The sequence below is a fragment of the Giraffa tippelskirchi genome, chromosome 8 (assembly GCF_054371585.1).
Source record: "Giraffa tippelskirchi isolate mGirTip1 chromosome 8, T2T-mGirTip1v1.2.pri, whole genome shotgun sequence".
Lineage (NCBI taxonomy): Eukaryota > Metazoa > Chordata > Mammalia > Artiodactyla > Giraffidae > Giraffa > Giraffa tippelskirchi.
In genome coordinates, this window is record NC_137282.1 from 146,725,456 (window position 1) to 146,750,909 (window position 25,454).

General features: G+C 42.9%; 2 protein-coding genes across 12 annotated transcripts in view; one reads left to right on the plus strand and one right to left on the minus strand.

Moving 5' to 3' along the window:
* Window positions 1–17,061, plus strand: part of GPLD1 (glycosylphosphatidylinositol specific phospholipase D1) — an 89,413-nt gene extending 72,352 nt beyond the window's left edge. For 5 of the 10 annotated variants that reach the window (XM_081522189.1, XM_081522185.1, XM_081522188.1 and 2 more), the window contains 12 exons: window positions 418–604; window positions 5,203–5,313; window positions 6,677–6,751; window positions 6,854–7,010; window positions 7,676–7,817; window positions 8,598–8,703; window positions 8,787–8,880; window positions 11,228–11,404; window positions 11,728–11,888; window positions 13,521–13,547; window positions 13,646–13,696; window positions 16,353–17,061. In XM_081522189.1, coding sequence (XP_081378315.1) covers window positions 418–604; window positions 5,203–5,313; window positions 6,677–6,751; window positions 6,854–7,010; window positions 7,676–7,817; window positions 8,598–8,703; window positions 8,787–8,880; window positions 11,228–11,404; window positions 11,728–11,888; window positions 13,521–13,547; window positions 13,646–13,696; window positions 16,353–16,439 — 1,375 coding nt within the window. In that variant the 3' untranslated portion in view covers window positions 16,440–17,061. Of the gene's footprint in view, window positions 1–417; window positions 605–5,202; window positions 5,314–6,676; window positions 6,752–6,853; window positions 7,011–7,675; window positions 7,818–8,597; window positions 8,704–8,786; window positions 8,881–11,227; window positions 11,405–11,727; window positions 11,893–13,520; window positions 13,548–13,622; window positions 13,697–16,352 lie in introns of all 10 variants that reach the window. The other 5 variants (XM_081522193.1, XM_081522190.1, XM_081522192.1 and 2 more) reach the window with 2 other exon arrangements.
* Window positions 17,062–17,978: 917 nt separating this feature from the next.
* The window catches only part of MRS2 (magnesium transporter MRS2), a 33,037-nt gene continuing 25,561 nt past the window's right edge, over window positions 17,979–25,454 (minus strand). For both annotated transcript variants that reach the window (XM_081522203.1, XM_081522202.1), the window contains 2 exons: window positions 21,095–21,208; window positions 17,979–20,568 (listed from right to left, as the gene is read on the minus strand). In XM_081522203.1, coding sequence (XP_081378329.1) covers window positions 20,458–20,568; window positions 21,095–21,208 — 225 coding nt within the window. In that variant the 3' untranslated portion in view covers window positions 17,979–20,457. The remainder of the gene's footprint in view (window positions 20,569–21,094; window positions 21,209–25,454) is intronic.

Sequence of the window (25,454 nt, forward strand, 5' to 3'; positions counted from 1 at the left end):
GATCAGGTGACAAACTGAGATGAATTGAGCCGGTTGTAAAGCAATCTGTGCCATTGGCTGAAGGTGAATTTCCTCTCTGTTGTCAGGTGGAGCCTGGAATTGTGCTTTGTCTGCTCTGGGTTTTGCATGTAGAACAAGAAGCTTTGTGAGAGTGCTTTTTGCGTGTCCAGGTTCTATGGTCCAGAAATGCTCAGAGGCCTTGAATTGTCCAATTTCGTCTTTTGTTTTTTTTCCTCTGGAGAACAAGACTGAATCCCACAAGCAATATAACCTCAGAGGTGAATATAACCTCTGAGTATTTTCGGATGGAAAAACCAATGAGAGGAAGTTAAATTCTAGAATCTAGAAAGGGACAGGAGACAGTTCTGCCCAGAGCTCTCAGTGGACACTGCAGTGGGTTCCCCCCTCTTCTTACAGGGCGATGACTTCGGCTGATCTCAACCAGGATGGATACGGTGACCTGGTGGTGGGCGCCCCTGGCTACAGCCACCCAGGCCACGTTCACGTGGGGCGCGTGTACCTCATCTATGGCAATGACCTGGGCTTGCCACCCGTCGACCTGGACCTGGACAAGGAGGCCCACGGGATCCTGGAGGGTTTCCAGGTGAGGCCACATCGCACATTTTCCCTTTCAAAGTTGATAAGCCACTGCCTGCCTTTCCCGGCAAACTCTCTAGGATAAATGTCCAATGGTGAGAACGATGATAGTAACAAACATCCAGGGGCCTGCATCTGTGTAGTGACTTTTATTTTGAAAAGCATGTTCACTTCATTGATCTCATTGTCTCTTTATCTTTTAGCGGTTTGTCCGACACCTTCCGAAACACCCATACTATCGAGTGCCTTTGAATAACCAATCAGGATGTGATGTCTTGATAATATGATAATACAAAACCTTGTTTTGTTTTGTTGGGGTGTTTTTTTAATATAAATTTTTTTATCTTGTAAGAATTTTATTTAAAAAATTAAAAAAGAATTATTTTTGGCTGTGCTGGTGGAGCTTCATTGCTGTGGGTGGGCTTTCTCTAGTGCGGTGAGCGGGGGATACTCTCTAGTTGAGGTGTGTGAACTTCTCATTGTGGGGCTTCCCAGGTGGCTCAGTGGTGAAGAATCTGCCTGCCACTGCAGGAGACGCGGGGTCAATCCTTGGGTTGGGAAGATCCCCTGAAGGAGGAAATGGCAACCCACTCCAGTATTCTTGCCTGGAAAATTCCATAGACAGAGGAGTCTGATGGACTATAGTCCATGTGATTGCAAAGAGTCAGACACGTGCATGCATCTCTTGTTGGAGGGCATGGGCTCTAGGGTGCACAAGCTTCAGTAGTTGTAGCACTTCGGCTTAGTCTCTGCACAGCATGTGGAATCTTCTTGGAGCAGAAATCGAACCCGTGTCTCCTGTATTGGCAGGTGGATTCTTAACCACTGGACCACCAGGGAAGTCCTCTTGGAAGAATGTTAGATTCACAGAAAAGTTGTAAAGACAGTCTAGAGAATTCCCATGTACTCTTGACCCAGTTTCCCCTGTGTTAACATCTTACATAATTATGGCATTCTTGTCAAAATTAAGAGACCAACACTGGTAAATTACTATTAACTAAACTCCAGACTTTGGTCAGATTTTATTCCTTTAAGTGGTTATTCATTACCAGAAAAATCCCACAATGACTGTACAGATGTTCCACATGAAGGCAGCATGAGTTCCTCTCAGGAGCACTGGAGACCTGGAGGGTGTTCTTCATGGATGTCATTGGTGTTCGTCCTTACTCAAGAGATAAGTAAGGAGGGGCTGAATGAGCCCTGTTACCCACCATGGATGAGTGTGGGGGCTTTGGTGGCCCCACAAACTCCAAATATCAAGCACCAGGGGAGTTGGAGGTCAGACTTTTACTTGTCCCAGACACCCCACTAAGCCTTTCATTGTGGAGTTAATGCTGTGAAAAAATAGGACGGTGCTCCTAAACATACTTTAAATAATGAAAACTTCAGAGGTTTATAATCAAGTTTAAGCTCTGATAGGGCTGCCTTGGTGGCTCAGATGGTAAAGAGTCTGTCTGCAGTGTGGGAGACCCAGGTCTGATCCCTGGGTTGAGAAGATTCCCCTGGACAAGGAAACAGCAACCCACTCCAGTATTCTTGCCTGGAAAAATCCCATGGATGGAAGAGCCTGGCAAGCTACAGTCCATGGGGTTGCAAAGAGTTGGACAGGACTGAGCAACTTCACTTTCACTTTAACCTCTGATGGAAGGAGCCCCTGAGTCCAAGAGGTATTACTAAGTTGATGGCAGAGTACGTGGTCACACAGTCCCAGAGGGACAGGGACAGCATTTTCTGGGCCCTTCTGACACCACATGAGAAAGTTCCAAAATAAATTAACCCATTCCTGCTACTTCTTTCTTCTTCACCAAGCCATTCCCCTGTCAGACTATGGTATCAAGTATAATCCTTTGGGCTCCTGTAGACAAGGAGTAACAGAGGCAGCTGCTTCCTGTGGTTGGGAAACTCCATCCAAGATCCTTGGGGTGAGGAAGGAGGTAACTCCATGCCTTTGTCTCCTGGTGTCCTTAAGTAATGGGGAAGATGCCAGATTACCGCGTGCACTAGGGATGGGAATCTTGTAGCCATCATTGTTGGTCTGCAGTTAACCTTTCTGGTCCTTATCTATGAAATGGAAGATTAGGATAGATATCTCAAATTCAGTTCAGTTGCTCAGTCGGATCCGACACTTTGCAACCCAATGGACTACAGCACACCAGGCCTCCCTGTCCATCACCAACTCCTGGAGCTTGCTCCAACTCATGTCCATTGAGTCAGTGATGCCATCCAACCAATCTCATCCTCTGTTGTCCCCTTCTCCTCCTGCCTTCAATCTTTCCCAGCATCAAGGCCTTCCCCAATGAGTCTACTCTTTGCCTCAGGTGGCCAAAGTATTGGAGTTTTAATTTCAGCATCAGTCCTTCCAATGAATATTCAGGGTTGATTTCCTTTAGGATTGACTAGTTTGATCTCCTTGCAGTCCAAAGGACTCTCAAGCATCTTCTCCAACACCACAGTTCAAAAGCATCAGTTCTTCGGCGCTCAGCTTTCTTTATGGTCCAACTCTCACATCCGTACATGACTACTGGGAAAACCATAGCTTTGACTAGACGGACCTTTGTCAGCAAAGTAATGTCTCTGCTTTTTAATATACTGTCTAGGTTTGTCGTAGCTTTTCTTCCAAGGAACAAGAGTCTTTTAATTTCATGGATGCAGTCACCATCTGCAGTAATTTTGGAGCCCAAGAAAATAAAGTCTGTCATTGTTTGCATTTTTTCCCCATCTATTTGCCAGGAAGTGATGGGACCAGATGCCATGATCTTCGTTTTTTCAATGTTGAGTTTTTAAGCCAATTTTTTCACTCTCCTGTTTTACTTTCATCAAGAGGCTCTGAAGTTGTTCTTCACTTTCTGCCATAAGGGTGGTGTCATCTGCATATCTGAGGTTATTGATATTTCTCCTGGCAATCTTGATTCCAGCTTGTGCTTCATCCAGCCTGGCATTTCTCATGATGTACTCTGCATATAAGTTAAATAATCAGGGTGACAGTATATAGCCTTGACGTACTCCTTTCCCAGTTTGGAACCAGTCTGTTGTTCCATGTCCAGTTCTAACTGTTGCTTTTTGACCTGCATACAGATTTCTCAGGAGGCAGGTAAAGTGGTCTGGTATTCCCATCTCTTGAAGAATTTTCCACAGTTTGTTGTGATCCACACAAAGGCTTTGGGATAGTCAATAAAGCATAAGTAAATGTTTTTCTGGAACTGTCTTGCTTTTTCTATGATCCAATGGATGTTGGCAATTTGATCTCTGGTTCTTCTCCCTTTGCTAAACTCAGCTTGAACATCTGGAAGTTCACAGTTCATGTACTATTGAAGCCTCGCTTGGAGAATTTGAGCATTACTTTGCTAGTGTGTGAGATGAGTGCAATTGTGTGGTAGTTTGAACATTCTTTGGCATTGCCTTTCTTTGGGATTGGAATGAAAACTGACCTTTTCCAGTCCTGTGGCCTGCACTGAGTTTTCCAAATTTTCTGGCATATTGAGTGCAACATTTTAACAGCATCATCTTTTAGGACTTGAAATAGCTGGAATTCCATCAAGCATCTGCCAATTTTAGAATACTATGCTTTTTCTTGGAATGAGTTACCCTGCAGGAGGGCTTGCTAGTAGAGCTGCTGTTGATGAAATGAACCCGTTTTCAGTTGGCAGGGGCCCCTACTTATGGGTCCCCAACCTGCCCCAGCTTGCTTGTATCTCCAGGCAATCCTTTCTCATTTATCAAGTACCCACCCCGCCTCCCCCCACCCGGTAGAAAGGGGCTGTGTTCTCAGATGCCATTGCACACAGGTATAGAGAGATTAACCAACAAATAAGAGATGTGGGTTCTGGGGTGTGTGTTTGATGTAGCAAGCATCATTTGTGCAAGACTTTATTGTTAAATAAGTTGTGAAAGGATAGGAGAACCTCATGAGTTTCCCTTAGGTCTAGTCTGATTCCAGGCAGCAGATGGAAGATCTAGAAAACCCACCTTGGAAGAAAATGGTCCCTGAATGGGCTGAGTTTTCCATCTGTAAACCATGAAATTAGGGGCTAGTAATCCATGTAAAATGCTTGAACAGTGTCTACAGCAGAATCAATAGACCCTTCGGTAACGATGGAGATGCTTTAAAGCTGTGCTGTTCAGTATGGGAGCAACTAAGTGTTTTGGCTTCTGAACATTTGAATGTGGCCAGTGAAACTGAAAAATTGACTTAAGTAATTTAAATGTTACTGCCACATTTATCTAGTGACTACTGCACTGGTCAGTACAGCTCTAGAACATCTTGAGTATTTGACAGACATTAGCTGCTGTTAAGTGATTATTATCTTGGGTACTTTCCAATAGGAGTCTAGTCCTTAACAATGATATACAAGACCATTTTCTGAAAGCCCAGAACTTTTAAGGACCTACATTCTTCTCTTTGGCACCTTATCTTCCCCTTGAGACAGAGAGACATGCCAGAAACATCCTTAGTATGAGCTAGCCATCTGGAGTGTCATGGATATGCTGAGTGGGCTGCGGTCTTGTTCCTCAGTCCTGGGTGCTCAGTGGGGTCCCCCAGGGAGTCAGTTATGCTCTTCTGAAGGTTGTGGCTCAGCCCGGGGGGAGTAACTGGTGTCTCTTCAGCCCTCAGGTCGGTTTGGCTCAGCTGTGGCTGTGCTGGACTTTAACATGGACGGCGTGCCTGACCTGGCTGTGGGAGCCCCCTCGGTGGGCTCCGAGAAGCTCACATACACAGTAAGGAGGCTGGTGGGGAGGGGGGAATAGTGGGGATGGAGGCTGGTGCCCATGGAGCCTCTGGAGAGAAGCAGGCAGAAGGGGTGCCAGGCAGTGTTTGTGGGGAGATGATCCCAGCCCTCCATTCAGGTCCTTGTTGTGACCTCAGGTTACCTGGCAGATCCTGTTCCTGCCTCCCTGCCCTCAGTTTGGCTTCACGGGTGGGATTTCCCAATTCCACCAGGTCCTGCATTCTCCTTCCCTCCTTTCCTCCCCCGGGGATGCTGAGAGATGGTGAGGGGAGGCAGAAATTCCAGCTCATCCACAGCTTCCTGTCATGGGGCAGGGAGGTGAGTCTCTGGATCCTTCCTCTCGGGCATGGAACCCAGAACGTTCCCTCTTTTTCTCTCTGAAAACAGAGATCCCGGGCCCTGGCCCACAGGGCTCTTGCTCCCCCGAGCCCACACCATGGCCGAGCACCGCCAGTGACCGTGGAGTCAAAGGCCCTGCATCACCCTCTCCCACCGGGCTCACCTCTTCCCCTCCCTCCTCACTCTTGAGTCGTGGAAACAATTTTTCATGCAGACCATCGGGCGCCCTCATGTTAGGACCCATGCTCTTCTAGTTCCTTCTACCTGGAAATCCCCTCTTCCATTTTTTTTTTTTTTTTTTTTCCTGTGGGGGGTAACACCTCACTTCTTGGAGGAAGTGTGATCTAAACCTTGGTTCAAGGGACACTGATGTCCTGTGCTCGCTGCCACTTTGTAGCTTCTCCCACTGCAGTGTCACAGTTGCCCCTTGGCCAGCTTTTGAGGAGGGCAGAGGTTGGTCTTATCCATCAGTGTGTACTCAGTCCTCAGCTCACCCTGGAAAGGAAATGATTCTAGGAGGAGGAGGGATGGAGAGAGGCAAGTTGTAAGATGGGAACTGGTTCGTAACACAGTAACAGCATGGCCTCTGTCCCAAGGCAAGTGAGTGGTACTGACAAGATGTACTGGTGTTGAGAGGAGTAATGGGCTGGGTCGGGGTGGTGGTGGGGCTTCAGGGAAGAGCCGGAAACTGAGCTGAGCTTTGAAAGGGTCGTGGGCAGTTGAGTAGCTCATTCTGCAAATATGTTGAACAATTATGGATGGCAGACCTGGAGCAAGATGCAGGGGAGATCAAGATGAAAATGATAGTTTCTGCTTTGGGGACTCTTAATAATCTGATGGAAGAGGCTGATGCAGAGGACTGGACACAGACTTCAGTCAGTAACTGAGCTCCTGACCCTACGGGGCTCTGATGGTGATTCATTTCATCATCAGTCATCTTTGTCTTGCTCATACTTAAGGTTCTCAGGTCACCGCCGAGTCTCACGATCGCCCTGTGGTTTGTCCTTGTCTAGGGTGCAGTGTACATCTACTTCGGCTCTAAACAAGGACAACTATCTTCTTCCCCCAACGTCACCATCTCTTGCCAGGTATGTTGACCACCTTCATCAGGTACAGAAAATGAGAACTCACCGTATCCTGATTGCCTCAAGGCTGAGTAAAAGGTGGTTGGGTTCCCGTTTTCTCTGCAGGATACCTACTGTAACTTGGGCTGGACCCTCCTGGCGGCAGATGTGAATGGAGACAGTGAACCAGACCTGGTGATTGGCTCCCCTTTTGCTCCAGGTGGAGGGAAACAGAAGGGCATCGTGGCTGCATTTTACTCTGGCTCCAGTAACAGCGACAGAGGTAGTGCTTGCTGGGGATGGGGTGGGTGGAGACCCCCACTGCTCTAGTCTGTGGTGCATTCTCTTATATAGGGGTTTCTGTCCTGTTTTCCTTGTTGTGTATGGTTTCACCGAATTCTCGAACGTTCTTCCTCTTGCAAGTGATGTGAACAGGTTTACTGAATATACAGAAGGATCCAGTGTGTAGACCGAGATCCAAAGCGGGAGGTGGGGGATGGGCAACAGTTACCCTCATAGTGTCTCAATGGAAGAGGGAAAATATTCAAGCATCCCACTGATACTCCAGCTGTGCAACAGGCCTTTTTTGGGGGGGTGGGGTGCATGCATTTTGTGGAATCTTAGTTCCTCAGCCAGGGATTGAAGCCAGATCCTTGGCAGTGAGAACACAGCATCCTAACCGCTGGACTGCCAAGAAAATTTCCAACAGGTTCTCTTTCTAAATAGCACCCTCCACTCCACAGAGGCTAACTCTAGAAATGTATTTTTTGTATGAAGCCTGAGTCCCATTTCTGATGCTGGGGTGCTGGTGACATGTATGGGAGCACGTAAGAGTTGTGGCAAAAACAGCCCAATGAACCCGTGTCTCATTATCCTACACAAAGGGCCACTCTTCCCACTCCTGTAGTCTTTCCACATAAAGTAGAAGGCACTGCTTGTCTTGTGCAGAAAAGCTGAATGTGGAAGCTGCCAACTGGATGGTGAGAGGCGAGGAGGACTTTGCTTGGTTGGGGTACTCCCTTCACGGTGTCACTGTCAACAACAGGACTCTGCTCCTGGCTGGAAGCCCGACCTGGAAGAACACCAGCAGGTGAGCCCTGAGGTGGGGTGCAGGGACCAGTGACCCAAGGGGTAGGTGCCTGAAGCCTGGGGAGCCCACTGAATGTGGGGTTCACAGGAAGTGGCTCTGAAATTCCTACCCCTCAAGGACAAGCAAAAACTCTGGGTCAAGTTGCAAATGTTCCTTTTTAGAAGTTTGAGAGAGAGAGCTATGTTAGTTTGCCTGCATTGTCTGAGTGGCTTAAGCAGCAAGAATTGATGATCTCATGGTTTCGGAGGTTAGAGATCTGAGATCAAGGTGTCAGCAGGGTTGCTATCTTCCAGGGCGCCTGTCACTTACAACCACCTTCTCCCTGCGTCTCACACAGCCTCTTTTCTGTGCATCGATTCCTGGTGTCTCTCCCCCATCTTATGAGGACACTAGTCACATTGGATCAGGGCCCCACCAATGACCTCATTGTAGCATAATTACCTCTTTAAAGATCCTGTCTCCAAATGCTATCACATTCTGAGGTACTGGCGGTTAGGATTTGAACATACGAATTTTGAGGAACACAATCCAGCCCATAACAGGAGGTATCCCCCTATTTTGTCAGTTGGGAAGTAGAATGTGAACCTCTTAACCTGGAGAGCCTTGATATTGGGTTTCATTCTGAAAGCCTCCCCTCACCGATGACAGGGACCAGTAGCGTGGGATGGAGGGGGGGCGCTGTGAGTGGGGAAGATGTGGGTCATCTTTTCTTGGACCTGAACACCTGCCCAGCGCTGTGTCCTGTGTCCTAGCACCTAAGCCCAGTGTGCTTGCTTCCAGTCAGGGCGACTTTTTCCACACTCGTGATGAGAAACAGAGCCTTGGACGGGTGTATGGCTATTTCCCGCCAAACTGTCAAACCTGGTTTGCCATTTCTGGAGACAAGGTATGGTGGCCCCCTCCTTCCCCAGGGAAGTGGACACCACAAAGTTTCTCAGCTGTACTGTAGTGACTTACTGCATTTCACAGGCAATGGGGAAACTGGGTACCTCCCTGTCTAGTGGTCACGTGATGGTGAACGGGACCCGGACCCAAGTGCTGCTGGTGGGGGCCCCGACCCAAGGTAGGTCACCCACCATGAAACTTCACTTTTTCATGAATAGTTGTGTCACTCCTTGACCATGTCATATTGAGGGAAAGTTATGCAATCTGGAGGCAGACAGACCTGATTTGAATATTTATGTTTCTCATTAATAGCAATGTGGGTTACCTTGGAGGAAGTTACTTAAACTCCCTGAACGCAAAATACAGCTTACAGTATCCACATCAGAGATCTGTTGAAAATCACACGTGAAAATAGCTTGGTGTGTTTTTAAAACTCCTATCCCATTGAGCTTGGAGACACAGCAAGTTTTATAAGCCAGTTCACTGGGAACAGGTCCACTCTGAGAGTTTATGGTAATAAAACATTATTTTGTTTACTTTATGGGAAAGTTAAAAACAAACAAGCAAAAAAATGATTCTCTCCAAGAGTATAAAAGTGTATTATGCTTATTGTAGAAATTTGTGAAAATATAAGGAGATATATTTTCACACCTAATATTTTATCTTGAGCATGTTCTGATATTAAGTATTCTAAAACATGATTTTTGATACCTGTATCACTTTTTTTTGCATATGTACATGCCAACATTTACTGTCAGATGGTCCAGTCTTAAGGCTTTTGTACATACTGTCAAATTATTTTTCAGAAAGATTTTGTTTCATACAATGTATTTGAATAATAAGCAGAAGTGAATTGGGCAAAGGAATGGTTAAATTTTTCGATGCACGAGTTAAGTCAGCAACTTGTTATAATGCTGTGTCCTAAATCTGCAATATTTTTGGTTTTTTCGGTTACAGTCTCGGTAGTCATCTCTTAAACTCCTGTAACACACATTACTAATTGTCTCACTGTTGATGTCAGACTGCTGTGAATTAGAGCATTCCAAATTTTCTTAGTCTTGGCCCCTTTACTGCCTTAGTAATTTTCTCTATTATAAAATATTGTATAAAATGTAAAACAGAAAGATTAATATATATATCAATGTATATGTGATATATAAATGATGCTTTTTGAGACAGTTATGTAAATTCACCTGTAGCTGTAAGAAATAATAGGTCACGTTACATTTTATCCAGTTTTTCCCAATGGCTTCTTGCAAACCATAACCAGTGTCACAACCATGTTAACGTAGATATAATCCAATCTTGTTCAGATGTTCTGCTTTTTACTTGTATTTTGCCCACATAATTTGAGGGGCCCAGGGAAAATAAAAACCTGTTAAATTATCCAGAATTGCAGGTCAGTAACAAAGCCTAAAGCCAAGCACAGGGCCTTTCTCAGCATGGGGCCCTGTGTGTTTCTGTCCTAACAGCTCCTTTGGGGCACTGTGCCACTTCTCAAACCCTGGAATCGGAGCATCCTCATTTTGACCTACACTGCTTTTCCAGTGGTGCCTGCATTTTATCATAACAATTCCTGTTATGATAAAATTCCAGTTTTGCAAAGATATGACATCATTGAAAGGACTGTAGGGATCTAGTGTTGAGACTGTGACCTCCTCCAGCAGGTAGGTCATGTGGCGTCAGACAGATGTCATTATCTTACCAGCAAAAATTAAAGACAACTGCAGTACCCCATGAGTTCACCGAAGTGTTTTCAGTGGAGTTGGGGAATCACAGCTCTATGGACAGATTGAGTGAAACGTGAAAAATCTGACCTACTTGCAGGGCAAGTTTGAGTAAACTAATAGAGTTAGGCCTGTCCCCCTCACCCTGTCCCCCCGGCCTCTGGCTCAGCAGGATCTCTGGGTCCAACTGTGGCCACAACACGCAACCGTTTAAATATTCAGTAGGGATTTTACGGTACTCATTAAAAGCTACAAAGTATTTGTGGTATGAAAAAGAATACTCGATGGCAAGGTTGAAGTGAGACTGGGAACTCACACACTGCTGGTGAAATGTAAACTGATATACTTTCTCTAGTAAGAGGTCTGGCAAAATGGCAAGAGCCTTAAAAATAATATTCATTCCCCAAATCCAATGCTAGATGGGTCCCTTCTAAAAATCTGTTCTCAGAAAATACTGTGGGGGAAGGATCATAGTAATTCATAAATATCATTTATCATAGTATTAATTATAAAACCAAAACGTTGTAAAAGAAATTTTGTAATCTGCAAAAAAGCCCATTAAGATGTATATGTATGTATATGAAAGTATATATCACTCTCCAGAACCAGAAACAAATATATGCATTATATACATTTTCTTCTTTATGCTTTTTTTGGGTGTTTTCCACACCTTTTACAATGATCATATAAAGTCTTGGCATTCACAAATCTGACATAGTTTCGCCTGTGTCACTGCGAGTCTGTGTCCTAGCGTCGTTCTTGTGATGGTGGCAGCTACTGTTCCCTGGTTTATTTCAGATGTCGTGTCTAAGGTATCATTCCTGACCATGACCCTGCACCAAGGTGGGAGCACTCGGATGTACGAACTGACACCGGACTCGCAGCCTTCTCTGCTCAGCACCTTCAGCGGAAACCGCCGCTTCTCCCGATTTGGGGGAGTTCTGCACTCGAGTGACTTGGATAATGATGGCTTAGGTAGGAAAGGAATGGTGGCTCTGGCCAAGAAGATGGGTCCCCTAATAGCATCACCCATGTTCTAGCCTCATAATAAATCAAGGACCAGAGCCGGATGTACAGAGTGAGTTATACTTCTTGAACGTGGTGAAATGAGAGCCACCCACATCAATGAATGATGAAACAGAAAACAAAAGCCTCTGCGTTGGAAAGAAATCAGGGTAGACTAGTGAAGGATGCATTATTATTAGTGGGAGGCTGGGTGAGGATCCAGCAGTGGAACAATGATAAGGAGGACAGCAAGGAGTAAGACACTTCCTTCTGCTGGTTTTCGTTGTTCACAGATGAAGTCATCATAGCAGCCCCGCTGAGGATCACAGACGCAACTGCGGGACTGATGGGGGGAGAGGATGGCCGTGTTTATGTGTATAATGGCAAACAGATCACCGTGGGTGACATGACAGGCAAATGCAAATCATGGGTAACTCCATGTCCAGAAGAAAAGGTAAGTGTTGTACACAATTCCACACTCAACTGGGAAAGAATGGCTACTTGCTGATGCCTTGGTGAATTATGTCCACTCTAGAACTCTTAGTTTCTACTTGGACTCAGGTGACCTGACCCATACCTGAGGTCAGAACACAATCATTTGCTTGAAAGCTGCCTGCTTTCCCGCAGTTCTGCAGTGTTTGCCCCCGTAGCTGAAGTTCAGCTGGATGTGGTGTCATACTGGTTCTTGGTTAGGAGCGCACAGCAGAAAACAGGCCATGGCCACTGGAGTTTCTTGAAGACTCCAGCTCTTTTTATTTCATCTTTCATTGCTTAAGTTCCCTGGATCTAAAACACTTGGCTGTTATTTTAAACTTAAAATTTAATTTTCAAATTGGAAAAGAGAGTTTATTGTAAAACTATTAGAAAATACAGTACAAAGAATTCCACTTTGTAGAGATGTCCAGTAACGTTTTGATGTGTATCTTGCTAGTATTTTTTTCTATGAACTTAATTACTACCACTTATTGTGCATTTACTCTCTCTGTGCCTGGGCTTCCCAGGTGGTGCTAGTGGTAAAGAATTTGCCTGTCAATGCAGGAGACCTGGGTTTGATCCCTGGGTCAGAAAGATCCCCCTGGGGGAGGGCATGGCAACCCACTCCAGTATTCTTGCCTGGAGAATCCCATGGACTGGCAGGCTACAGTCCATAGGGTCACAAAGATTTGGACAGGACTGAAGCGACTTAGCATGCACACACTTTGTGCCTAGCACTTTTTATATACATATAAAATCTAATTCACATCAAAGCTATTAATTTGGTATTCTGTTCATTATAAAGAAACTGAAGATCAGAGAAGGAAGTTGTTACAGGTAACACTGCTAGGAAATAGTAGAACAGGGACTTGAACCAAGAGCTGATTCTGAAGCACACCCTTAAATCATTACACTGTGTCTGTGTGTATATATTAATGGTTGTGATCCTATTGTACACGATTTTGTATACAATTTTATAATTTTATCTTGTTTTACCTATCAATGTATTAAGTCTTCTATGCTTTCTATATTCTTATACAATATATCTACCAGATACTTAGTAGTTTATCCATAGATAAACCATTTCAGTGACTACTGTTACTTAGTCTATTTCAAATTTTTGGTGTTATAGTAAGATAAATGTTCACATAAACATTTTTATACATCTATTTTTCTGAGCTAAATTCCTCTAAGCAGAATTTCTGGTGACAAAGGGCTTCTCTGCTGCTGCTGCTGCTAAGTCGCTTCAGTTGTGTCCGACTCGGTGCGACCCCATAGACGGCAGCCCACCAGGCTCCCCCGTCCCTGGGATTCTCCAGGCAAGAATACTGGAGTGGGTTGCCATTTCCTTCTCCAGTGCATGAAAGGGAAAAGTGAAAGTGAAGTCGCTCAGTCGTGTCCAACTGTTAGCGACCCCATGGACTGTAGCCTACCAGGCTCCTCCATCCATGGGATTTTCCAGGCAAGAGTACTGGAGTGGGGTGCCATTGCCTTCTCCAAGGGCTTCTCTAAAATGTAGAAATTTGAGTGAGTATAATTAAAATGGTTAAAGAAAAAAATCCGTGAACAGCAATAACATTAACAGTCTCCCTTTCTTATCACACTCTTTCAGGCCCAATATGTACTAATTTCTCCTGAAGTAAGTATCTTCTTTAAAAAAAAATGCCCTTTCCCTTATTTTAAGTTGATAAAACCATATGGTATGTTTTCAAAGGCCATTAACAGTGTGTTTCACAGGCAGGCTCAAGGTTTGGGAGCTCTGTGGTCACTGTGAGGTCGAAGCAAAAGGTGAGTGCCAAGACTGTATGGCTTTGGTGTTTGCATTTGTCCTAAGGCTGGGATTTGGGAGTGACCTCATTGTGCATGCATTTTAGATTTTATTTGAAAAACAGGGACTCACAAAAGAAAACGCATAATCCCATCATTTTCTGGTGAAAGGTTCTCTATAACAGGGGTTGGCAAATTACAGCCTGCTGGCCAACTCTAGCTGGCTGCCTGCTTTTGTGTAAGCCACAAACTAAAAATGATTGACATGTTTAAATGATTGGAAAAAAAATATTTTGTGACACAAAATATTTGTAAGAATTCAAACTGCAGCGTCTAGTGAGTGTTACTGGCATACAGCCACGTTCATTCTTTTCTCTACCTCTGCTGCTTCCCCTCGTTCAGCTGCTCAGTCGTGCCCGACCCTTTGCGACCCCATGGACTGCAGTTACCTCAGCTACTCTACCACAACTGCAGTTGACTGATGTCCCACAAAGCCTAAAATATTACCCTAGGCCTTCACTGTAAAAGTCTGCCAACCCTTGCCATATGGGCTAAGCATAATATATTTTGGTTCTTTAGGAATGAACCAAATACATACTGACAATATATTTGTTATATATTTGTTTCTTTTTGTATGACTTTAGAATAATTGTGCAAATCTCTCTGATGGCTATATTCCTGGAAGACTACTAGGTCAAAGGGTATGCACGTTTTGAATTTTAATAGCCACGACAGATTTAAAGGATTTTATCTTAAAACATACAGCTAAACCACTGATTTCACTCATTTATTTAAGGATATGACATTATACAGATCTGGGCTAGGCTACGAGAGAGAGACCAAATCTCTGCTCTTGAGGAAAATTAAGATTTATCTTATTTATTTTAACATGTGGGAAGTTAAAAGGCAAGCAAGTACAGTAATAAATGCTAACTCGAAGTGTGAACTGTGGGATGAAAGGCTAGAGAAGCCGTCATAGATTTTTGGGTATAGAACCAGGTCTGCAGGGCTTGGCAGGTGCTGTGGCCCTGGCTTGGACTTGTAAGAACTGTGGTGAAACTGCCCTCTACTGGCCAACAGTTCAAGTAGCCTTTAACTCATTTATAGGCAAGTTTAACCACGACAAAAAAAAGAGATGGATTATAAGCTTATGGGGGGGCTTCTCAAAAGATATGATCATAAGAATATCGTAAATTTGGTTTGCATTTTACACTTTATTCACTTTCCAAGAATCAGACGTTACTAAGAACCCATGAACCGTATACAAATAATGAACCGTTGTTTATACCAATGGAAGGGGGTAGTGTAGATCATCTAAAAATAATTTGATTCCTTTCTGTTTAACACTGCAAATTCATCTTCCTAATTACAGTTCACGAGTCAATATTAAAATTACTCCACTTTCCCAACACATACCTGAGGCTGGGGGCACTCTTTTCAGTGTGAAGATAAATTGAAGGTTATGTTTTAAAAACGGACACAATCTGAGGATGATGAGAGTGGGTGACCTCTTACCGAGTCATGAGTAAAAGTTACGATTTTGAAGACTCCTCTCTTCCTTTCTCCGTGTGAGCATTAAGCAACCAACTAGAATTAGGAGGACCGCTTACCTCTGTGTATTGGTATTGCCACTGTCTCTGAAACCTCCTGCAGGGCTGCCTTCAGCCTGCCTGCCAGCCCTGGTGGAACAGTGTTGTAGACAAAGAAACCTGAGACGTGGACCCTGCCCCCCAGGTGCTTAGAATCTAAGTGGAAAAATGAAACATGCCCATGAGACCATCCAGGCCCATTTATGATGACCCAAATCCAGCGGCAGTCAGAAATTAGTGGGAATCGGCTGGGGGAGTCAGGGAAGCCCTTGCAGCGCCCCTGGGGCCTGAGTGGATCTGGAAATCAGAGAAGGCTGACTGCGCAGAGAGAGAGCAACAGCAGGGGAAGACTTGATTTTAGGACAGAAGATGGTTTAACCAGGAAATGGAGAGGAGACTTAGCTTGTGGCCAAGCTACAGACATAGCCAGTAAATGAGCAATTCAAGTAAGAGTTTATAGCTTTTTTTCCCCCTCTTAACCGACACTGGGGTATTTAAAAAGATACACGCAAAGGGTTATACATAGTACCTGACACGTCTGGATTCCATTGGGAGGTTTCAAAATTAAGTCAATGAAAAACTTCACAGGTTTGGTCACTGTATGGTCACGCCCTGCTCTACCTGTCATTCAGTCTGATCAGCCACACCTATCAGCCATGGTCCAGAAACACTCTTGGTAGTTTCAAAACTAAAATCCACTTCCAAAAATGTTTAAAAACTTGTATAAACTTTGAAGACAACTTTGAAAGCAGCAGGGGTAGAGGAGGTGGTGTGAACACACCGACAAAGCCAGATTACTCCAGATATGTTGTCTACACTGCACCACAGCTAGGCTGCTGAATAAACACGCACTTTTCCCCGTGTACCAGAGAAGGAACTAGCGAGAACTTCCTTCCTCAGCTGTGGTTTTCTGAGCCTACAGAGCTAAGAGAGTATTTAAACCAAGGGAAAGAGGCATTTAAGCTCAAGCCCTTGGATCTGGCCAATGTCTAACTTTCTCTTTCTAGCTCAGAGCATAACATGATGCCTGGACTACAGCAGGAATGCGACACAGGTTGTGAATGAATCCTGCTTTGTGTCTCCTACAGAATCAAGTCGTCATTGCTGCTGGAAGGAGTTCTCTGGGAGCCCGACTCTCTGGGGTGCTTCATATCTATAGCCTCGGCCAAGATTAAAGGTTTCACTCCATTTTCCTCACCTGTCCCCCTCTCATGCTGAGTCATCTTCCGGGTGAGCGTTCTGGGGGACAAAGTGGCGTATCCAGGGGAGTCTTGGTAGACCTTACGACAGATGGGGCTCCTGGGGTGGAGACACACACAGACTGGCTGCCAATAGGACACAGTAAGTGGTGACAACATCCCAAGTATGTGAAACAGTGGATGCTCTGGTTACTCATATCCCTTTGCAAAGCTTGTGTCCTGTGCACCTGAACGTAATTCCTAACTGGCTTTCTGAGCTCAGACCTGCTGCACAGCCCGTTTCCTCTTCCACTTGAGCACCTGTGTCTTTCTGATGCCTGGAAAGGCCTGTCTCTAGTTATCTTAGGAAAAGCTCTGTAGCACAATTCTTGCTAAAAATGTCCTCTTAAAACTAGTGACCCATTCCAACCAAAGTGAAACAGAAAGCATTACACAGGAGAAAAAGCATGAGAGGGAGAACGAGGAGAAGAGTATGGGGGTGAGGCATGAGCTCACAACTCCAAAATCATGTTGTAAATGATGTGGTCCTTTCTTATGAGGACTATTGTATTTTCAGTGTTTCATATAGTGAAGGACAAATATAAAAAGTAAACTATCACCCGACTGTGCCCTCAGATGCTTTTGGAGAAATGATTTTCTAACAGCCGACGTACCTAGTGATCTTCTGCTAATCTGAGGTCATCCCAGGAAGCCTCGGGTGCAAGAGGCTGCCACAAGCCTCGCCAATAGAACCAGAACAGGAAGGAGAGAGATCTGTCTTGAGCTGAAGGTGACTGTGCGGGACCAGGAGGAGTGAGGCAGGCTTGGCCTCCCTCCTTCCTGGGCTGGTCTCAGTGGAGCAGATCTCATCTGCCAGGCCTGGAGGGTGGCATGTTTAAGGGAAAGGAACGGACCACAGGATTTCAGCCTCACTAAACATCTGCAGGCACTGTTTTATCCGTAAACTATAACTAGTTGATTATCAGGGTAGAATCTCTTTTCTTCTGACACTAGTGAAATGATACTAAAACCAGAAAAAACTGTGAGTGTGTATATAGAACAGCATAAACAGACTCATACCTAGACAGGACCTCTGGCGCACTCCCAGGACCGTCTCATCTTTCTGAAAGAGGTATACTAGTTGCATGGTTCTCTATGGCATAGCACAAAGTACCATTTTCTTTACGGTTAACCACTATTTGGCTGCTCAACCTATTTGAAGAATTGTTTTTATTAAAGTTTATTTCCTTCAATCTTTCTCAGGATCAGGGTCTTTTCCAATGGTCAGTTCTTAGAGCATCAGGTGACTCAAGTATTGGAGTTTCAGCTTCAGCATCAGTCCTTCCAATGAAAATTCAGGACTGAGTTCCTATAGGATGGACTGGTTGGATCTCCTTGCAGTCCAAGGGGCTCTCAACAGTTTTCTCCAACACCACAGTTCAAAAGCATCAATTTATGCTTTTGAGTTGATTCTGACATACTTAATAAAAATACCTTATAGGGTTTAAATCTGTCAGGAACACAAATCTGAACTTATACAACTCAAAATTACCTTTATTTTATGATATCAGAACACATTTACATATTTGCAATTTTTGTCTATTACCTGTATATGCAAAGACTGTCTTACAGGCTTCAAGACTGGAATTGATTTATGCCTTTGTATCACAGACCTAAAGAGATTTGAAGTGAGTTTGGGAATAAACTCAGGTCTCTGAATTCCCTATTCCATGCTCCAGCTACATAACTATTACTAAAAGCAATGACAATACATCCTGAATTTAAAGAAGTGAGTTTAATATTTAATATTAATTTTCCAAAACATAAAGCTATGTACAAATCTTAGAATAACTCACCAAAATATACGGCTTTTTAATATGATTATTTAGTGGTTATCAGTCTATCAAGAGTAAAGCAAGTATTAATAGCATCTTAAAATGATACCTATTTTTGCTACACTTTCTTAGAGGTCTTACAATGACAACATGTTAATATCATTCCCTGTACATGTTAAAGAGAATATGATTGCCTGCTTACTCATAACTGAATATTTGGTATTCTTTCACCTTATTTACAAATAATTTATATACTCCATCTATTTAAATCAAAATTTAAAACTGCTGAACTTTTTTCTTTTTGGCATAGGCTGTTTTAGTATTTGATAGCTCTTTAATGTAAGAAGCATCCTGCTATCTATCACCAAAGCAGAGGCAGCTGACATCTAGAAATTAACTTGATTGAACCATGTTTAAGAACTTTATAAATCATCAGTACCTTCCCTTTATCAGACTTATGAGGTAGTTGCATTTATTCCCCCTTTCATTGATGAGACCCTGACTCAAAATTATTTTAGCTAAGCCCTCAAACTAAGTAACATCAGAAAGAAAAAAAGACCAAAATTCTATCCTGTACCTGACCTTAAACCAAATCGCATTTTGCCTCTTAGACTTCCAAGTTTTCGTCACAGTTAAGTAATATTTATTAATATTACCTATTTTACAGTGATAACCTGAAGATCAAAAATAGCATAGTGCTCTGAGGTATACCAAACAAGAGTGCCCTGTGAAATCTAAATATTGTCAAAGATCCTTTATCTTGGAAATCAAACAGACACACGATGGCACTGCCATTCCACAGCCACCATAAAGCCTGCTCCAAGACAAGCCCAGTGTGCTTCATGCTCTCACGTCCTTTCATAACCACACATGGGAACGGGAAACTTCATGTTTTCTTTCAGATCAGCTACTGGAAAGATTAATTCATTTTTACCCACCTGGTAAATGGACCTTACTTACTAATTTCGTAGTGCAAGAGCTACTTTGGACTCTAGAATTGTCTATGTATGCTACTTTTGGAGACAAATATAACTGTAATGTTCTACTGTGTAACTTTTTAACCTCCAGAAAATATAAAAAACATAGAAGATACCAGGTAGCACAGGTGCTTGAGACGTAGAAACATTAGCCATTTGTTTTAAACTCAACTCTGTGAAAACAAAAAGGTAACACAATTTTAAAATTTATCTACCCTCTTGTTTTAGGAAACCCATCTGTCAGCCTTTTGGGTGTAGCCAAACATGAAAAATGTGTAGCCTAGTTAATCTTGCTACACATTTTCCTTTTTGGTGTGACATGTCTGTCCTAAAAACCAAGGAATGATCAAAACAGCTATAAAACAGTAACAGAATGGAAATACTTTCAACTATTTCCAAAGGCTTTAATTACAGTCAAGCAAAGAAAAATAGTTTCATAGGTTGAGGAAGTAAAATTCTGAATAATTGGAATCTATACAAAGCTGACATTAATGTCTCATTTCTTTTTTGTATTCCTTATATAAAAATAGGGGCAAGGACTTCCTTGGCAGTTAAGAAGTTGAAATACCACACTTCCACTGCAGGGGGCATGGGAACTATGTTCTCACGGGAACCAGTTCCCCCTGGTCAGGGAACTAAGATCCTGCATGCAGCCAAAAAAAAGAAGAAATAATAAATAAATAAAAAGGAAGGTGGGGGGTGGGGCAAATGCAAGAAAATACAGTTATGTAAAAGACTGATTTAAAGTTTGTTTTAACGTTAATACATATTACGCTAGCTTTGTAGTCACCTGAGAGTCGGTTCCTCACAGTGAGAACTATGGTTACAGAACAGCCTCAATCTCACAGCTACGGGTTTGTCAAGTTTCCAGGCTTCACTTGGCATGAGGCTGCAGTTTTGTTAACATGTATAAATTAAATAAAATCAATACCACAATCTAATCCTGGATTAAGTTAATCTCTTCATGTCTTACATCTATATTTTAAGTTTGTAGGAAATAGAATTTTGGCCTTTTACAAAGCAAGCACGAAAATACAATTAAGTTCTAGTACTGTGACTGCCATAATATTTTTATCATCAGACATTATAATTTAAGTGTCAGTGATTTTCTTTCAAGTCTCTGACATGATAAAATAATAAAAAGATACTAGAATTTCCCTGTGACTACCATAAAAAAATAGTTCAGTTTCCACTGGGTTATTCCTAACGATTTGTTAGGACACTCCTACTTGATCCAAGTCCATCTGGCCTGAAGCTGTGTTTCACTTCCAGCCTTCTGTCTGCCTGCAGTGTCTTCTTAGGTAAAGAGGCCATCTAAATAAAAGCAGAAAAAATTCATAATTTTAGTTGTGTCTGTTTAAAAGAAAAACCACCAGTAAAAACGATACATTACTAAATGAGGGAAGGACTGCCAGCCATGTATCAATGTCTTGAGTACTTGCTCCAGGGGTGTAAACTACAAGTAGAAGGCTATGAAAAAGAGATAACCTGTATCTTTTCCTAACAGGATAAATGTTTTCTACATTTCAATTTTGGTTATGACAAAACCTCCACCAGAATTACTAACCCCTGTCTAAATGTACAATGCCTGTCACAGCATTCCTCCAAAATAAACTTCTAACTTAACTCTGCCACTGCTTTCCACATAACATCTAACTCTCCTTTTAACTACATGAAGCAGGCGGCACTGACTTAAGTGGAAAAGCTGGGCGAGGCTCAGAGAAATTCAAAAACCTGCTCAGGGTCTCAAAGCCTGTGACAACTTAAGCCCAGGCCGCAGGCCTTCAGGCCGGGGACTGCAGCCCCTCTGCGGTACTGCGCTGAGTGCTACCCTTCATACCAGAGGAGGCAGCGGAGCTTCCAGCTGTCGTCCGAGGAATGACAGCAAGCGCCTCCAGATGAGGCCGCTTCCCATAAACATAATTCCTGTGATCAGCCAGAACACTCTATGGTCCTAGAAGAGAACACACAGTCAATTTCAACCACAAAAGGCTAGGTTCCTTCGTGATAAAATTTCCTGAACTTGTCATTGTCCCAGAGTTTAAAAGAAACTTTCAAACTTTGTGCTGCTCTTTCCTATAGGAAGTAAGAACAAGTGCCCTAACAGCACTCAGAGACCAAGAGTCAAAAAATAAACTGGAAGGAAAACATGATTTAAAAGAGTACTTGTGATCATCAATGAACCAATATAACCGCTTTTACTCTGTTTCCTTCCAGTCTTTGTTTACATTCACACAGATTTTTATAGGACATACAACTTAAAATTTCTGCTTATGGCCATCCTTGCTAAACTGTGAGCTGAGGCGTCCTGGCATTACAGCACCTCAGAGTATTTTAAATTTTCAAGGAAAACACAAGTGTCATCTGTGCAACACGGTGAGAACTGCTACTGTTAAACTGTTTTTCATAAAAGAAACTCTTAGGTAACATGACAGAAACTCTAATATATGAATCTTTTGGCCTGGGATGCTGTGAGACAACTGTTACTGCTGTTCAGTCACGTCCAACTCTCTCGCAACTCCATGGACTGTAGCCCACCAGACTCCTCTGTCCATAGGATTTCCCAGGCAAGAATACTGGAGTGGGTTGCCATTTCGTTCTCCAGGGGATCTTCCCAACCCAGGGATCGAACCTGCGTTTCCTGCATTGGCAGATGGATTCTTTACCGCTGAGCCACCAGGGAAGCCCCAAACGACTATGACACTAAAAACATCATGAACCAAGAAAGTTTGGAAACCTCTATAGTAAACATTTTCCCTCACTGTCATTTCCTTTCTTTGTGGCCATGCAACATGGCTTGTAGGATCTTAGTTTCTCTGACCAGATCTTGAACTGGGTCCCGGGCAGTGGAAGCTCAGAGTCCTAACCACTGGACTGCCAGGGAATTCCCATGTCATTTTCAAAACTGTATTTTTTGCAGTGCAGTGCTTTCAAGTTCATGTGTGAATATACAGAATCACAGTATTTAATCTCCCTCGTTAGGAGCCTCAGCTATAGAAATGCCATTATTTAGTATCAACAATGGCTTGGTCTCCAGTGATTGGGAGCCCAATTTCCTCCAAGATAGCCATTGCATAAATGACTAGTAACCACTGATGGAAATTTATGCCATATATGATGCAGAAATCAGTTTCGTTTCAACATGAAGTTAGATGTTAGACATCATTTATCAAGAAGACTAGTGCTAATGTCAGTTAACTGTCTGGATGAATACATTTCTAGTTATTCTAAAAAAGACCCTAATTTATTAAGTAAAAATTATGTTTAAATAAGATTTAGCATACCCAGATTACTGTTCTTTCCTGTAGACTGGTTCTGTAATGCCCTATAAATGAAGTCTGGGATTGCTAAAATATGAACTTGAGAGGTAAGCAAGTTAAAAATTCCATGTGTCATTAAAATATACACAGAGTGTGAGACTTCTAGGAAATTAAGGGAGGGGAATGTGTCTGAAAGTTGGATTTTAAATGTCCCCCCCTGCTTTGGGCATTTTCTATAGTATTGTGCACTTAAGTACCTATGTTTTGAGCTCTTCATCTCCACCGTCTAGCCTATCTACTCCTTAGAAATAAGACACCTACAGCATCCTGGTATGCCAGAGGCTACTAAAAAAGCCCTAAACTGATGAGGACATGTCAAAAGTACTTAGAAGATGGTATGAAAGGAACAATTTGAATATCAAAATAATGAGGGCAGTGTAACAGATTAAAGTAAGACCCCATGAGTCCATACTGATACAAATGAATAAATAATTGGGAGAGAAGGCAGGCTCTATCTGACAAAGAACAAATGTAGGAAGAATGATGGAATTAGCAATCACCATGTGATAATCATCCCTGTAGTATCTGATGCAGGCATGAAGCATTTTTGGATCAACAGCAGGTACTAAAACTAGAGGGTGCAAACTATTAAAGAAATGCACATCAAAACTACAATGATGTGCCATCCTGCACTGGTCAGAATGGCCACATGAGAAACTGTACAATTAACAAATGCTGGAAAGGGTCTGGAGAAAAGGGAACCCTCCTACACTGCTGGAGGAGTGTAAGCTGGTGCAGCCTCTGTGGAAATCAATCCCACTCCGTGGCATATATCCAGAGAAAACCATAATTCAAAAAGGCACACGCACCCCACATTCACTGCAGCTACAAAAACAACTGAAGTGTCACTGATCTACGAACGGATGAAGATGGGGTGCCTGTATACCATGGATGTTACTCAGCCGCAAGAAGAAAGAGATAATGCCATCCGCAGCAACACAGATGGATCCGGAGATCATTACACTAAGTCAGTCAGAAAGAAAAAGACAGATGATGTCACTTATATGTGGAATCTAAAACATGACACAAATGAACCTGTCTACAAAACAGGCTCAGAGACATGGAGAACAGGCTTGCAGTTGCCCGGGGGCTTGGGGGAGAGATGGAGTGGGAGTTTGGGGTTAGCAGATGTAAACTATTATATACAGAATGGATAACAAGGCTCTACTGTACAGCACAGAAACTACATTCAATATCCTATTACAAACCACAATGGAAAAGAATATTAAAAAATGTATTATATGTATAACTGAATCACTTTGCTGTGCAACAGAAATTAACACAATCAACTATACTTCAATTAAAAAAAAAACAACTAGAGGGTGCAAATTTGATGAATGGTAGGGTTCTTAGAAGATACTTAATTCCACAGAGAAAGTAATTTCATAGGACAGAAAAGTAGCACATACCACCTTAACCAAATGATCAGAGTTAGTATCACCAGCAATGAGAGAAACCGACATCAAGGGTCTCCTGATGGGATTCAACGTGAAGAACACTGACAAAAATGTGTCACAATCAGAAGCTAGTAATGAAGAGTAATCAAGAGCCAAACAGCTGACCTACATTCTTTGTGAGCATCAAGGCCATGAAAGACAAAGTCCGAAAAACTGGCCTAGGTTAAAGGAACCTAAGGAGACACAATAACTATTAATACATGCAACACACAATCCAAGATTTTCTATGAGGTAAAGATTTTCTCACAGTTCTTTCTACTGTGCTGAGTGGTGAAACCTGACCAGGGTCCACAGATCAGAAAAACAGTGTTGTTTCAACACTAATTTTCTGATTTTCACAAGTGAGCTGCAGTTATGTAAGAGAACGTCCGTGTTTTTAGAAAATATATACTGAAATATCTAGACGTAAGGGATGTTCATATTTGTTGTTTATTCTCAAATGATTTAGGAAAAAGTATATATACTGATAGAATGATAAATATGATAAAATGTTGCTGTTTGAAGAATCTGGGTAAAGACTGTATGGGAATTCTTTTACTATTCTTGAAATAGTTTGATATTATCTTAAAAAAGAAAAATATTAACCCTAACTATATAAGAACAGAGAGACCTTTGATATTTATAGATTTAATGAACATGCTTAACTCTTCTCCAGGTAACCTAAAGATGTAATTTGTAATTCTGGTGAGACATCGATCTGAATCTTGCTCTGTGGGGGCACACCTAGCTCACGTCTTTCTACTCATCTCATTACCACCAGGAATGGATATGCTGGAACTATCAGAAAGGAATTTCTAAAAATTCTTTTAAAAAATTTAAAAAAAACAGGCATTTAGAAAAAAATATTAGAATGAATATAAGATGGAGTTAGCTTGTAGAAAGAGTATATGTACATAAACATAGCTCTTAACAAAATGACTTGGGAGAAGGATAGGAACTTGTAGAGTTACACAGTCATGAGCTAGGATCCTGGCAAAGGTATTCGGAAGGACCTTCTGAGGATGTCCAGGGCTGCTTTATGTTGCACAAGATAGTCTGGTGACTACTGGACTTTTTACTAGATTTAAGGCTTAAAAGCCGCTAAGAGAATCCCAGGGACGTCGGAGCCCGGTGGCTGCCGTCTATGGGGTCGCACAGAGTCGGACACGACTGAAGCGACTTAGCAGCAGCAGCAGCAGCAGCAAGAGATTCCCATCACACTTAGAAAAAGCCCGAACCCTTACCAAGCTCCAAAATCAACATGCTCTCCCTCCTCTGAGCTTCTGACCTCTCACTACCATTTTCCTTCCCCTTGACACCCCTCCTCTGACCACTCTGGCCTTCCTGCTGCTCCCTCAACAAGCTCAGTGCACCCCAGCCTCAGTCTTCACATATGTGGTTCCCTCTGCTTAGATCACCTTTTCTCCCAGGTCTTTCCATGTTC